The 15,413-nt window shown below is 46.2% G+C and overlaps 1 protein-coding gene across 1 annotated transcript in view; it reads left to right on the top strand.

Moving 5' to 3' along the window:
- Positions 1 to 15,413, top strand: part of OSBP2 (oxysterol binding protein 2) — a 226,995-nt gene that overhangs the window by 118,043 nt on the left and 93,539 nt on the right. Inside the window, exon 3 of the mRNA XM_069960719.1 lies at positions 11,509 to 11,759. Coding sequence (XP_069816820.1) covers positions 11,509 to 11,759 — 251 coding nt within the window. The remainder of the gene's footprint in view (positions 1 to 11,508; positions 11,760 to 15,413) is intronic.

The raw sequence follows: 15,413 nt of genomic DNA, 5'->3' as shown, positions 1-15,413 counted from the left end.
TGTCCTGCCCCAAACACACCGCGGAGTCACCTATCGCCTATACTGGCAGCCAAACACACCGCGGAGTCAGCCATCGCCTGTCCTGCCCCAAACACACCGCGGAGTCACCTATCGCCTGTCCTGCCCCAAACACACCGCGGAGTCACCTATCGCCTGTACTGGCAGCCAAACACACTGCGGAGTCACCTATCGCCTGTCCTGCCCCAAACACACCGCAGAGTCACCTATCGCCTGTACTGGCAGCCAAACACACCGCGGAGTCACCTATCGCCTGTCCTGGCCCAAACACACTGCGGAGTCACCTATCGCCTGTCCTGGCCCAAACACACTGCGGAGTCACCTATCGCCTGTCCTGCCCCAAACACACCGCGGAGTCACCTATCGCCTGTCCTGGCCCAAACACACCGCGGAGTCACCTATCGCCTGTCCTGCCCCAAACACACCGCGGGGTGGCCTATCACCTGTCCTGCCCCAAACACACTACGGAGTCACCTTTCGCCTGTCCTGCCCCAAACACACCGCGGAGTCACCTATCGCCTATACTGGCAGCCAAACACACCGCGGAGTCACCCATCGCCTGTCCTGCCCCAAACACACCGCGGAGTCACCTATCGCCTATACTGGCAGCCAAACACACCGGGGAGTCACCCATCGCCTGTCCTGCCCCAAACACACCGCGGAGTCACCTATCGCCTGTACTGGCAGCCAAACACACCGCGGAGTCACCTATCGCCTGTCCTGCCCCAAACACACCACGGAGTCACCTATCGCCTATACTGGCAGCCAAACACACCGCGGAGTCACCCATCACCTGTCCTGCTCCAAATACGCCGCGGTGTCACCTATCGCCTGTCCTGCTCCAAACACACCACGGAGTCACCTATCGCCTATACTGGCAGCCAAACACACCGCGGAGTCATCCATCGCCTGCCCTGCCCCAAACACACCGTGGAGTCACCTATCGCCTGTCCTGCTCCAAATACGCCGCGGTGTCACCTATCGCCTGTCCTGCTCCAAACACACTGCGAAGTCACCTATCGCCTGTCCCGGCAGCCACAATACCCATTATATTCATTTAGGAGTGAGTTTAGAAACGGGGGGGGGGGGGGGGGGGGGGGGGGGGGGGGGGGGGGGGGAGGGGGGGTATTATTACACTGGAATTTTTATATTCTATAATACCTCCTTATTACATTTTGATTTTCGTCCTTCTTCGCACACCCTGTAATCCGCAGATCCGCCATTATGGACAAATTTGGGGCTCATTGATCTGTAGATTTACAGATCCATAATCCGTACCGCAGAAGTGACTGATAAGACCCAGTAGCAGAGCGTCCGTAATATCCATAATTTCTTCTGCACAAATTACAGATCTGAATCATTTGGATCATTCCCAACTATTATGATTCCACTTTTTACACCTACAAAAAAATGGATTGCAGATGCGCTATGAACCCGCTCATTCTCCGGGCGGAATCTGGCAAACCACCGAATGAAGCCTATGGGACCAGCGGAGATACGCATGTCCACCAACGTCTGCGAGCAGGGCCGAGCTGCGGAATCTGTGGTGGGTGATCCGCCGGGATTCCGTAGTGTGCACATACCCTTATGTAGGGATCTTTTCTTGTGTAGTAGATGGTGATCCTGTAGATCAATCGGCTTGATCAGTTGTTCACATCCTTTAAGCTGGTCATTTCCATCTCACCGTGTAATAGCGACATGTGGCGGGGGTGTTAGGATGCTAATTTCTTGGCCTGTATAGAGAAGTTTTACAAAGACCATCTCTCCTTCTATCCTGTTATCCGACTATCTAATCTCTCCTTCTATCCTGTTATCCGACTATCTAATCTCTCCTTCTATCCTGTTATCCGACTATCTAATCTCTCCTTCTATCCTCTTATCCGACTATCTAATCTCTCCTTCTATCCTCTTATCCGACTATCTAATCTCTCCTTCTATCCTCTTATCCGACTATCTAATCTCTCCTTCTATCCTGTTATCCGACTATCTAATCTCTCCTTCTATCCTCTTATCCGACTATCTAATCTCTCCTTCTATCCTCCTATCCGACTATCTAATCTCTCCTTCTATCCTCTTATCCGACTATCTAATCTCTCCTTCTATCCTAAAGTAAAACTGTGTGATGTAACGTGTGATGTGCTGTACAACCATCTTGTGATCCACAGATATACACTTAGGGGGACATGTATCATTGTGCGGTCCGGGGGTTTTCGGCGGAAATTGCCGATTTGCGCAATATTTTATTCGCAAATGGCAGATTTGCGAATAAAATATTCGCAAATTGGCACTTTCCGCCGGGGGGCGGGGAGGGGGTGGGAAGGGGGCGGAACAGAGTCCGCGTGATTCACCATCCGTTCCGCAAAAAGATACGCCGAAAACCTACTCCAGTCCTCAGCTGGCGTAGGTTTTCGGCAGTGCGCACCAGAGCGCACAGGATTTATGTAGAGGCAGTCCGCCTCTACATAAATCCCTGTAGCGCCGGAGATGCGGGGACATTTATAAGTCTGGCGTAAAAAACACCGGACTTAATAAATGTCCCCTTAGTGTATACCAATACTGTATACCTAAAAGAAAGAGAGCAAAAAACCACAGGCACCGGCGCCTCGTGTAACACCTTAGGATAAATGGGATAGTGGGTAGGGAGATGTTGCACTCACCTAAGAGCCACTTGGGCTTGATGCGTATCACCCAAAGAGGGTTAAGAAGTGTAGAAATGTCCAGATCCCGGTAGCTGCTAAGCTAGACGTACCAACGGACGGGATGCTCCCACCAGGGGCCCGTATAGGAATGATGCAGAGAAAGTGATAAAAAACACAGGTACAGTGACTCCAGCGCTGCTACCGTAGGACCATACTGGTTCTGAGGAAGGGATAGTCTTTTCCCGAAACATGTTAACCTCATGCTTTGTTTTGTAAATAAATCCTCTAATATCTTAACTATCGGAATCCTGTGATGGTCCTACGGTAGCAGCGCTGGAGTCACTGTACCTGTGTTTTTTATCACTTTCTCTGCATCAATACTGTATACCTGCAGCCAATACTGTATACCTGCAACTAATATTGTATGTCAGCAGCCAGTACTATATACCTGCAGCCAATACTGTATACCTGCAGCCAATACAAAAACCTGCAGACAGTACTGTATGTCAGTGGCCAGTACTATATACCTGCAGCCAATATTATATACCTGCAGCCAATAATGTATGTCAGCAGCCAATACTGTATACCTGCAGCCAATACTATATACCTGCAGCCAATACAAAAACCTGCAGACAGTACTGTATGTCAGCAGCCAATACTATATACCTGCAACTAATATTGTATGTCAGCAGCCAGTACTATATACCTGCAGCCAATACTTTATACTATATACCTGCAGCCAATACTGTATGTCTGCAGTCAATACTATGTACCTGCAGCCAATACTATATACCTGCAACCAATACTGTATGTCAGCAGTCAATACTATATACCTGCAGCCAATACTATATACCTCAGACCTCAGGGAGTGCATGCACTTACTAGGCATTGCTCCCACTAGCCAGAAACCAACTCCACACTGATGAGGGGCAAAAACCCCAAAAGAGCTGTCTGTGGATGGATACCTTGCTTAGGTGGTTTCCTGATGAGGTGTATGACCTCCCTACAAGGCTTGGCATGCTCCTGATAAGGTGTCTGTATACCTGCAGCCAATACTATATACCTGAAGCCAGTACTATATACTTGCAGCCAGTACTATATACCTGCAGCCAGTACTATATACCTGCAGCCAATACTGTATGTCAGCAGCCAGTACTATATACCTGCAACCAATACTGTATGTCAGCAGCCAATACTATATACCTGCAGCCAGTACTGTATGTCTGCAGCCAGTACTATATACCTGCAGCCAATACTGTATGTCAGCAGCCATTACTATTTACCTGCAGCCAATACTGTATGTCAGCAGCCAGTACTATATACCTGCAGCCAATACTCTATGTCAGCAGCCAGTACTATATACCTGCAGCCAATACTGTATGTCAGCAGCCATTACTATATACCTGCAGCCAGTACTGTATGTCAGCAGCCATTACTATATACCTGCAGCCAATACTGTATGTCAGCAGCCAATACTATATACCTGCAGCCAGTACTGTATGTCTGCAGCCAGTACTATATACTTTATACCTGCAGCCAGTACTAAATACTATATACCTGCAGCCAGTACTATATACCTGCAGCCAGTACTATATACTTTATACCTGCAGCCAGTACTAAATACTATATACCTGCAGCCATTACTATACACCTGCAGCCAGTACTATATACTTTATACCTGCAGCCAGTACTAAATACTATATACCTGCAGCCATTACTATATACCTGCAGCCAGTACTATATACTATATACCTGCAGCCAGTACTATATACTATATACCTGCAGCCAGTACTATATACTATATACCTGCAGCCAGTACTATATACTATATGCCTGCAGCCAGTACTATATACTATATGCCTGCAGCCAGTACTATATACTATATACCTACAGCCATTGCACATATCTCCAGTGCTTCGGGCCTCATTTATCTGCAGTTAATCTGTGGCTCAGGATCTGGAGCGGAGATTAATGACAGGACAATACACAGGATCGCCTTCTCAGCATTTGTTGAATCAGCATTTGGGGCTTTGCTGAAAATAAACACTTTAAAGCTTCATTAGGGACGTTCTGCATGTGGAATGGTTTCAGATGGAAAATCCGCTTTGTTTGCTGTTCAGGGAATGGATTCTGCTGTCCTGACTGTCCCTATTCCCATCAGGCATGGGGTGTATGAGGGGACATTGGCCGGGGGGCCGTGCCGCTTACACATGTACTGGAGGGGTTTCTAGTCTGTATCATGCATCTCCGCCCGTCTATAGCGAACCAAGCCGTCTGTGAGACAGGAGGACAGTGACAATGTGTACGAGCTGCATGAGTTATATATATGGTGGGAGATCACAGGGGACCCCCAACCATTGCTGGGAGATTACAGGGACCCCCAACTATTGCCGGGAGATCACAGGGGCCCCCAACCATTGCCGGGAGATTACAGGGACCCCCAACCATTTCCGGGAGATCACAGGGGCCCCCAGCCATTGCCGGGAGATTACAGGGACCCCCAACCATTGCTGGGAGATTACAGAGACCCCCAACCATTGCTGGGAGATTACAGGGACCCCCAACCATTGCCGGGTGATCACAGGGGCCCCCAGCCATTGCCGGGAGATTACAGGGACCCCCAACCATTGCTGGGAGATTACAGGGACCCCCAACCATTGCTGGGAGATTACAGAGACCCCCAACCATTGCTGGGAGATTACAGGGACCCCCAACCATTGCCGGGTGATCACAGGGGCCCCCAGCCATTGCCGGGAGATTACAGGGACCCCCAACCATTGCTGGGAGATTACAGGGACCCCCAACCATTGCTGGGAGATTACAGAGACCCCCAACCATTGCTGGGAGATTACAGGGACCCCCAACCATTGCCGGGTGATCACAGGGACCCCCAACCATTGCCGGGAGATTACAGGGACCCCCAACCATTTCCGGGAGATCACAGGGGCCCCCAGCCATTGCCGGGAGATTACAGGGACCCCCAACCATTGCTGGGAGATTACAGGGACCCCCAACCATTGCTGGGAGATTACAGAGACCCCCAACCATTGCTGGGAGATTACAGGGACCCCCAACCATTGCCGGGTGATCACAGGGACTCCCAACCATTGCTGGGAGATTACAGGGACCCCCAACCATTGCCGGGTGATCACAGGAACCCCCAACTGTTGCCGCCATGAGCTGAGAGCCTTGAGATATACATTGAGCCTGTAGGGCGGCTTCTTTCTCCTGGTTGAGCTGTAATTCTTAGGACGGGTCACCCGGTATTTTTGTGGATTACAGTTTCCTGTGAATTTTACAGAAAAATCTTTTCCTTCCCATGAACAAAAGTAACAAAAGCACACAACACCGCTATAACCTGGGTCACATCATGCGAATATTGTACCCTCCCGTCCCCTCCAGCTCATTTAGGGGATGGACAGCCGTATACAGATAGATATATACCATACTGTGGGAAAGTGTTAGAGCAAATGCAGAACAATTCAGCAGAAGGACGTCCCAAACTTCTTAGAGAACTAAGCCGACATCTTGTGAGGATGGAGGATTGTTATACTTGTAGGATTTGTCACATTATATACTTTTGCACATACACTCATTTATAAAACTTGTCTCCTCCTGATATACGCTGAGTATATATGTAATCAGGGCTGTATTTACCACTAGGCACCCGTGGTCCAGTGCCTAGGGCAGCACCATGGAGCAGGGGAAAGGAAACAACTATTTTTTGTTTTTATTTTTTAAATCTCCCACCTCCCTTTCAGACTTGCCAGTAAATCTGGTGTCTTTTTGAGGGGGGGGGGAAGGTATGATCAGGTCTGGTGTGGCGGTGTTGTTCAGGTCTGCTATGGCTGTGACGCCTGGAGCTATTACCTACCAATCTACTAATCCTGTGGTGAGAATTACTTCGGACAACATGCAGACTGCTGTAATCATTGATTCAATGTGGAAATTTGTGTTTTAAGCAGTTAAAAACCATGACAATGCCATTCAGACAATTTTTCTACATGTAGAGAAATGCATGTGGCCGAAACCACGTTCCCCAAGATGGGCCGTCTTCAGGTTTAGTGCCCAGGGCAGCAGCAGCTGTTAATACGGCCCTGGATGTAATCCTTTGTTCTCATGCTACATACTGATGTTGTGTATGAATGCGCCATGCTGATCAGCTCATCAGAGACTGTACTGAGAGTGCTAGAGACGTTATACTGAGATACGCTGAGCATGTAGGTAGTCCTTTATGTATATATAACTGTATGATAAGTATATAAACTGTATGATAAGTATATAAACTGTCATCTTCTCCAGAGTTTGCACAATGCGACAACAGACTGAAGCCTGAATAGTGACGCCGCGGTTCTGTACGTCTGTACGCCTCCAATGTCTGACAAATAAAGTCACATGGAGACACCATATGGCGGCACACCAAGTGCATGTGGCTCTATAGAGTCTCCATACAGAGTAGGTGTACAAAGTTATGTGTACAGAACACCTGACATGGATATTAGGAGCCCCGGGCAGTGACCCCCCCAACCTATGTGAGCGCACCATCTACAACACGACTACTGTCAGCTGCCTGGACTTACCATAATCCAATAGCCGCCGGTAGAATATGCTGTATGACACTTATTAGATCTCAAAGAACAGATCACACTTTCGCAGCAGATTATTTCCCGTGGGCTCTAACATCTATAGTGTTAGTAGCTGCCCCGCTGCCGACCACCTACATACATGGGGAGGGGGATATAAACTTCAGTCCTTCTGAATAATGATATTGGCAGCTATGTGTGCCGACATACTGTACACCCTAAGCCCCTCTAGAGGATATCCTTAGCCGGTCCTTAGAGGTTTGTATGCTGCCAGTATAGACCATCTATATCATAAAAATGAAAGTCTGTCTGTCTGTCTGTCTGTCCATCCCATATAGACTACCAAACACCTGAACCGTCTGACCCCGAATTTGGCACACAGATACATTGGGTACCCGGGAAGGTTAGAGCGAAGGTCCTGTCCTTGCCAGATGTACAGGAGGGGAGGGGGAAGAGCGCCCCATAGAGATGAATGGGAAAATCTCCACAATGCACACACAGGTGATATAATTAGCTGCAGCTGCCCAGCAGTAATGGCAGTTGGGAGCCTTAGCAACCAATAGAATTACTACTTTCATTTTCACAGGGAGCAATGGTTGCTAGGGCAGCTGCCTTTCAACATCCACAGTAATAACTGGTAGACCCCTACTCCATCTATACAGTACATGTATACAGGGCCCCCTACTCCATCTATACAGTACATGTATACAGGACCCCCTACTCCATCTATACACTACGTGTCTACAGGACCCCCTACTCCATATCTACAGTACATGTATACAGGGCCCCCTACTCCATCTATACAGTACATGTATTCAGGACAGTATTACCAGCTGCTGCTGCCCTAAGCACTAAACCTGAGGACGCCCCATCCTCACTCACCAATTAGCATCATGATAGATTGGTAGATAATAGCTCCAGATGTCACATTTAACACCAACATACCAGACCTGACCAATACCACCATACTGTGACTGGATAACACTGCTATAGCAGACCTGAACAATACCGCCATACTGTGACTGGATAACACTGCCATACCAGACCTGACCAATACCGACACACTATGACTGGATAACACCGCCATACCAGACCTGACCAATACCACCACACTGTGACTGAATAACACTGCTATACCAGACCTGACCAATACCGCCATACTGTGACTGGATAACACCGCTATACCAGACCTGACCAATACCACAGACCACGAGTGCCTAATGGTAAATACGACCCTGCAGGTATACAGGACCCCAAAACTATACACTACAGGTGCACGGGACTTTCACCAACTATATACGACAGGTATACAGGACCCCAAACTATACACTACAGGTATACAGGACCTCCACCAACTCTACACTACAGGTATTTAGGACCTCCACTAACTATACACTACAGGTATACAGGACCCCAAAAGTATACACTACAGGTATACAGGACCTCCATCAACTATATACTACAGGTATACAGGACCCCAAACTATACACTACAGGTGTACAGGAACCCAAAACTATAAACTACAGGTATACAGCACCCCCACCAACTTTATACTACAGGTATACAGGACCCCAAACTATACACTACAGGTATACAGGACCCCAAAACTATACACTACAGGAACTCCACCAACTATATACTACAGGTATACAGGACCCTCAAACTATACACAACAGGTATACAGGACCCCCGAACTATATACTTCAGGTATATAAGATCTCCACCAACTCTATGCTACAGGTATACAGGACCCCCACCAACTTTATACTACAGGTTTAAAGGATCCCAAATGATACACTACAGGTATACAGGACCTCCTTCAACTATATACTACAGGTATACAGGACCCCAAAACTATACACTACAGGTATACAGGACCCCCAAACCTTACACTACAGGTATACAAGACCTCTACCAACCATAAACTACAGGTACACAGGACCCTCAAACTATACACTACAGGTATACAGGACCCCCCAACTATATACTACAGGTATAGAAGACCTCCACCAACTATACATTACAGGTATACAGCACCTTCACCAACTATATATTACAGGTATACAGGACCCCCAACTATACAGAACAGGTATACAGGACCTCTACCAGCTATACACTGCAGGTATACAGTACTTCCCGTACTATACAGGCTGTGCCTGGCGCCGTTCTTAAACTCTCCATGGGATGTCTTACTAAGTAACTACCGTATCTGTCCGCAATTTGGATTGTATGCAGACAGCAGGATCCATCGCAGAAAAACCATGACTAAGGACCCAGTGGGGTCTGAAACGCGTCTGTGTTTAATGTATATCCAATAAAAGCATTGAAAATTATGAGCTAGAGAGGATCTCTTTCTTCTTCTTGCATATACAGTACAGGTACACAGCCCCCCCCCCCCAATTATACACTACTGGTAAACAGGACCTGCCTCAACTGTACACTACAGGTATACAACCCCCCCCCCCCCCCAATTACACCCTACAGGTATACAGGACCCCCTCAACTATACACTACAGATATACAGCCCCCCACCCCCCAACTATACACTACAGGTATACAGGATAGATGTTTGAAGTTTTTAGTTTATTTCTAATGTGCATAAGCTACAATTTACATAAACAGAGCAGAATTGTCGGGTATATAGGGGCATATAGGGCTACTGGCGATTTCCCCATAAACAATAAGGGTAGATTTTCTATTTTCTAGTGCTTTATAATGGATACTGTATACTGTAGGTGGCCGTCGCCATTGTCATCCATTATTCTCTACATTATAAACTTTTTTTGCCATGATACTTTATGGGTGATTAATCAAGCAGCATTGATGACCCATAAATTATTGTAGAATCCGTGTAACATAGCGTGACACCATAATAGTCTCAGGTCGCTGCGCAGCCCCCGTACGGCCCCATTAACATCAATGCTGAGAGGTTTCCCGGCTATAGGATAAATGGAGGCTTTAATGCAATGTGCACGTCTACAAGCACGTTAACCCCTTCAGTTTCTGACACAAAGAGAGAAATCCTCGTGTTCTGCGGCCACAATGTTTTCCTGTCATTAGTGAAGTATTCCAGGTGTGAAGCCGCATGATGCGACGTGTCAGAATCCGTATATTGTTTCATGAAGAGCAGGTATATCCGTTCTCGCACATCAGCCAACATGGTGTCACACGCTCAAAGCACACCATAGACCCCTAATCATCTTTCTTTGGATATTTGTGACTATTAATTCTTATATGAATATTTAAAGGGACGGTGTCACCTACATTTTCTGTTACTTATTAGAGTCAGATACTTAAACTTGTTCTTTTATTCTAATCTGTTTCCATTTTCTGACTGTAATTTTTTTTATTTCACTTTTTGTACATTGGTATGGGGGCGGCCATCTTGCCTAGGCTCTTCTTTAGTGACATGGTTTACAGCAAGACTCATGGACATAGACGACAATAGACAGACTCTGTCCCCTTGAGATGAATGTGAGACATTACTGAGCGCGCTCTGTGACCTGTGAAGAGGTCATTCCACAGGGAGCTGCTATTGTCTCCTCTATCTACTGGTGTCACATGATGCTGCAATGCTGTACAGATCACTTTACTGCAGCCTCCTCTTATCCCCACAGACACCACAGGAAGTCTCAGCTTAGTTTTAGCCCCAGTGGTGAGAATGAGAACTGCAAGATATCAGGATTATTTTATAATATAGATAGAAAAATTTAAAATTAAGAAAAATGTCACCAAAAATTCTTAAAAAATGTTTAACAATAAGTCATTTTCTGATGACACTTTCCCATAAATGTTACCATACACCACTTACACTTTGTTTTATTTAGCCCAACCCGTGGTGAATTCAGTCTAGCATGTATAGTGAATGAATAGTGAATATGAATAGTGATGAGTGAACATGAGAGAAGTATCTCCTGGCGTCTGGAGAAGTTGGATGGTGCCCTAATCCTTGAAACTGAACATGGATATAGCCTATGGCAGCATCCCAGGGCAGCATCCATCTTCTCCAGACGCCGGGAGTTGAATGCTCAGGGTTCTGTTGTAGAAGGTGTATGGTGACATGTAGTGTGCGGTCACAGATTGGTGTGGTTTTCTGTATAAGACTTGTATCTCTCTCTCGATATAATAGGGACACGTCTAGATACAAGGCGTCTCGGCCTCCGGCGTTCGTGTTCTTTCTTTCGTTAGTTAATGTTTGCAGATGGTAATCTCGCTACCTATTAGGAGTCTTGAGATCTAACGTGACTTCTCTCTCTCTCTTTGTGTAGATGACTCTGGGGACGATGAGCCGAGTTCGCAGTCTGATAAGAGCGAGCTGCACAGCTCCCTGAAGTCTCTGACCAGTAAGCTCGATGACCTCACTACATGCAATGACCTCATCGCCAAGCACGGTGCCGCCCTGCAGCGCTCCCTGAGTGAGCTCGAGAACCTCAAACTACCAGCCGAGAGCAGCGAGAAGATCAAATCCGTCAATGAAAGGGCCACACTCTTCAGGATCACCTCCAATGCAATGATCAATGTAAGTCTGGATGTGATAACAATATTCCGCAATGTACACGGACGCTGGAGGTCACAGGTCTAATGCCATCCGCTCCTGACAATTTCCTTTAGGCTGCGTTCACACTACGTATATTTCAGTCAGTATATTTCAGTCAGTATTGCAACCAAAACCAGGAGTGGATTAAAAACACAGAAAGGATCTGTTCACACAATGTTGTAATTGTGTGGATGGCCGCCATATAACAGTAAATAACGGCCATTATTTCAATATAACGGCCGTTGTTGTAAAATAACAGCAAATATTTGCCATTAAATGGCGGCCATCCACTCAATTTCAACATTGTGTGAACAGATCCTTTCTGTGTTTTTAATCCACTCCTGGTTTTGGTTGCAATATGAGGACCACAATACTGACTGAAATATACTGACTGAAATATACTGACTGAAATATACATATACTGACTGAAATATACGTAGTGTGAACGCAGCCTAAAGTAATTGTCTGAAGGAGAAACAGACATGGCCGTACATCCATATACTGATCACTGATCTCTCTGCTTCTCAGCACTATATACAGACATGGCCGCACATCCATATACTGATCACTGATCTCTGCTTCTCAGCACTATATACAGACATGGCCGCACATCCATATACTTATCACTGATCTCTGCTTCTCACTATATACAGACATGGCCGCACATCCATATACTGATCACTGATCTCTCTGCTTCTCAGCACTATATACAGACATGGCCGCACATCCATATACTGATCACTGATCTCTCTGCTTCTCACTATATACAGACATGGCCGCACATCCATATACTGATCACTGATCCTTCTGCTTCTCACTATATACAGACATGGCCGCACATCCATATACTGATCACTGATCTCTCTGCTTCTCAGCACTATATACAGACATGGCCGCACATCCATATACTGATCACTGATCTCTCTGCTTCTCACTATATACAGACATGGCCACACATCCATATACTGATCACTGATCTCTGCTTCTCAGCACTATATACAGACATGGCCGCACATCCATATACTGATCACTGATCTCTGCTTCTCAGCACTATATACAGACATGGCCGCACATCCATATACTTATCACTGATCTCTCTGCTTCTCAGCACTATATACAGACATGGCCGCACATCCATATACTGATCACTGATCTCTCTGCTTCTCACTATATACAGACATGGCCGCACATCCATATACTGATCACTGATCCTTCTGCTTCTCACTATATACAGACATGGCCGCACATCCATATACTGATCACTGATCTCTGCTTCTCACTATATACAGACATGGCCGCACATCCATATACTGATCACTGATCTCTGCTTCTCACTATATACAGACATGGCCGCACATCCATATACTGATCACTGATCTCTGCTTCTCACTATATACAGACATGGCCGCACATCCATATACTGATCACTGATCTCTCTGCTTCTCACTATATACAGACATGGCCGCACATCCATATACTGATCACTGATCTCTGCTTCTCACTATATACAGACATGGCCGCACATCCATATACTGATCACTGATCTCTGCTTCTCACTATATACAGACATGGCCGCACATCCATATACTGATCACTGATCTCTCTGCTTCTCAGCACTATATACAGACATGGCCGCACATCCATATACTGATCACTGATCTCTCTGCTTCTCACTATATACAGACATGGCCGCACATCCATATACTGATCACTAATCTCTGCTTCTCAGCACTATATACAGACATGGCCGCACATCCATATACTGATCACTGATCCTTCTGCTTCTCACTATATACAGACATGGCCGCACATCCATATACTGATCACTGATCTCTCTGCTTCTCACTATATACAGACATGGCCGCACATCCATATACTGATCACTGATCCTTCTGCTTCTCACTATATACAGACATGGCCGCACATCCGTATACTGATCACTGATCTCTGCTTCTCACTATATAGACATGGCTGGACATCCATATACTGATCACTGATCTCTCTGCTTCTCACTATATACAGACATGGCCGCACATCCACATACTGATCACTGATCTCCCTGCTTCTCACTATATACAGACATGGCCGCACATCCATATACTGATCACTGATCTCTGCTTCTCACTATATACAGACATGGCCGCACATCCATATACTGATCACTGATCTCTCTGCTTCTCACTATATACAGACATGGCTGCACATCCATATACTGATCACTGATCCTTCTCCTTCTCACTATATACAGACATGGCCGCACATACATATACTGATCACTGATCTCTCTGCTTCTCAGCACTATATACAGACATGGCCGCACATCCATATACTGATCACTGATCTCTCTGCTTCTCAGCACTATATACAGACATGGCCGCACATCCACATACTGATCACTGATCTCCCTGCTTCTCACTATATACAGACATGGCCGCACATCCATATACTGATCACTGATCTCTGCTTCTCACTATATACAGACATGGCCGCACATCCATATACTGATCACTGATCTCTCTGCTTCTCACTATATACAGACATGGCTGCACATCCATATACTGATCACTGATCCTTCTCCTTCTCACTATATACAGACATGGCCGCACATCCATATACTGATCACTGATCCCTCTGCTTCTCACTATATACAGACATGGCCGCACATCCATATACTGATCACTGATCTCTGCTTCTCACTATATACAGACATGGCCGCACATCCATATACTGATCACTGATCTCTCTGCTTCTCACTATATACAGACATGGCCGCACATCCATATACTGATCACTGATCTCTCTGCTTCTCACTATATACAGACATGGCCGCACATCCATATACTGATCACTGATCTCTGCTTCTCACTATATACAGACATGGCCGCACATCCATATACTGATCACTGATCTCTCTGCTTCTCACTATATACAGACATGGCCGCACATCCATATACTGATCACTGATCTCTGCTTCTCACTATATACAGACATGGCCGCACATCCATATACTGATCACTGATCTCTGCTTCTCACTATATACAGACATGGCCGCACATCCATATACTGATCACTGATCTCTCTGCTTCTCAGCACTATATACAGACATGGCCGCACATCCATATACTGATCACTGATCTCTCTGCTTCTCACTATATACAGACATGGCCGCACATCCATATACTGATCACTAATCTCTGCTTCTCAGCACTATATACAGACATGGCCGCACATCCATATACTGATCACTGATCCTTCTGCTTCTCACTATATACAGACATGGCCGCACATCCATATACTGATCACTGATCTCTCTGCTTCTCACTATATACAGACATGGCCGCACATCCATATACTGATCACTGATCCTTCTGCTTCTCACTATATACAGACATGGCCGCACATCCGTATACTGATCACTGATCTCTGCTTCTCACTATATAGACATGGCTGGACATCCATATACTGATCACTGATCTCTCTGCTTCTCACTATATACAGACATGGCCGCACATCCACATACTGATCACTGATCTCCCTGCTTCTCACTATATACAGACATGGCCGCACATCCATATACTGATCACTGATCTCTGCTTCTCACTATATACAGACATGGCCGCACATCCATATACTGAT

Source organism: Dendropsophus ebraccatus, chromosome 3, assembly GCF_027789765.1.
Source record: "Dendropsophus ebraccatus isolate aDenEbr1 chromosome 3, aDenEbr1.pat, whole genome shotgun sequence".
NCBI lineage: Eukaryota > Metazoa > Chordata > Amphibia > Anura > Hylidae > Dendropsophus > Dendropsophus ebraccatus.
Note: the sequence above shows the minus strand (reverse complement) of the source record. Positions and strands in the feature narration are given on the sequence as shown.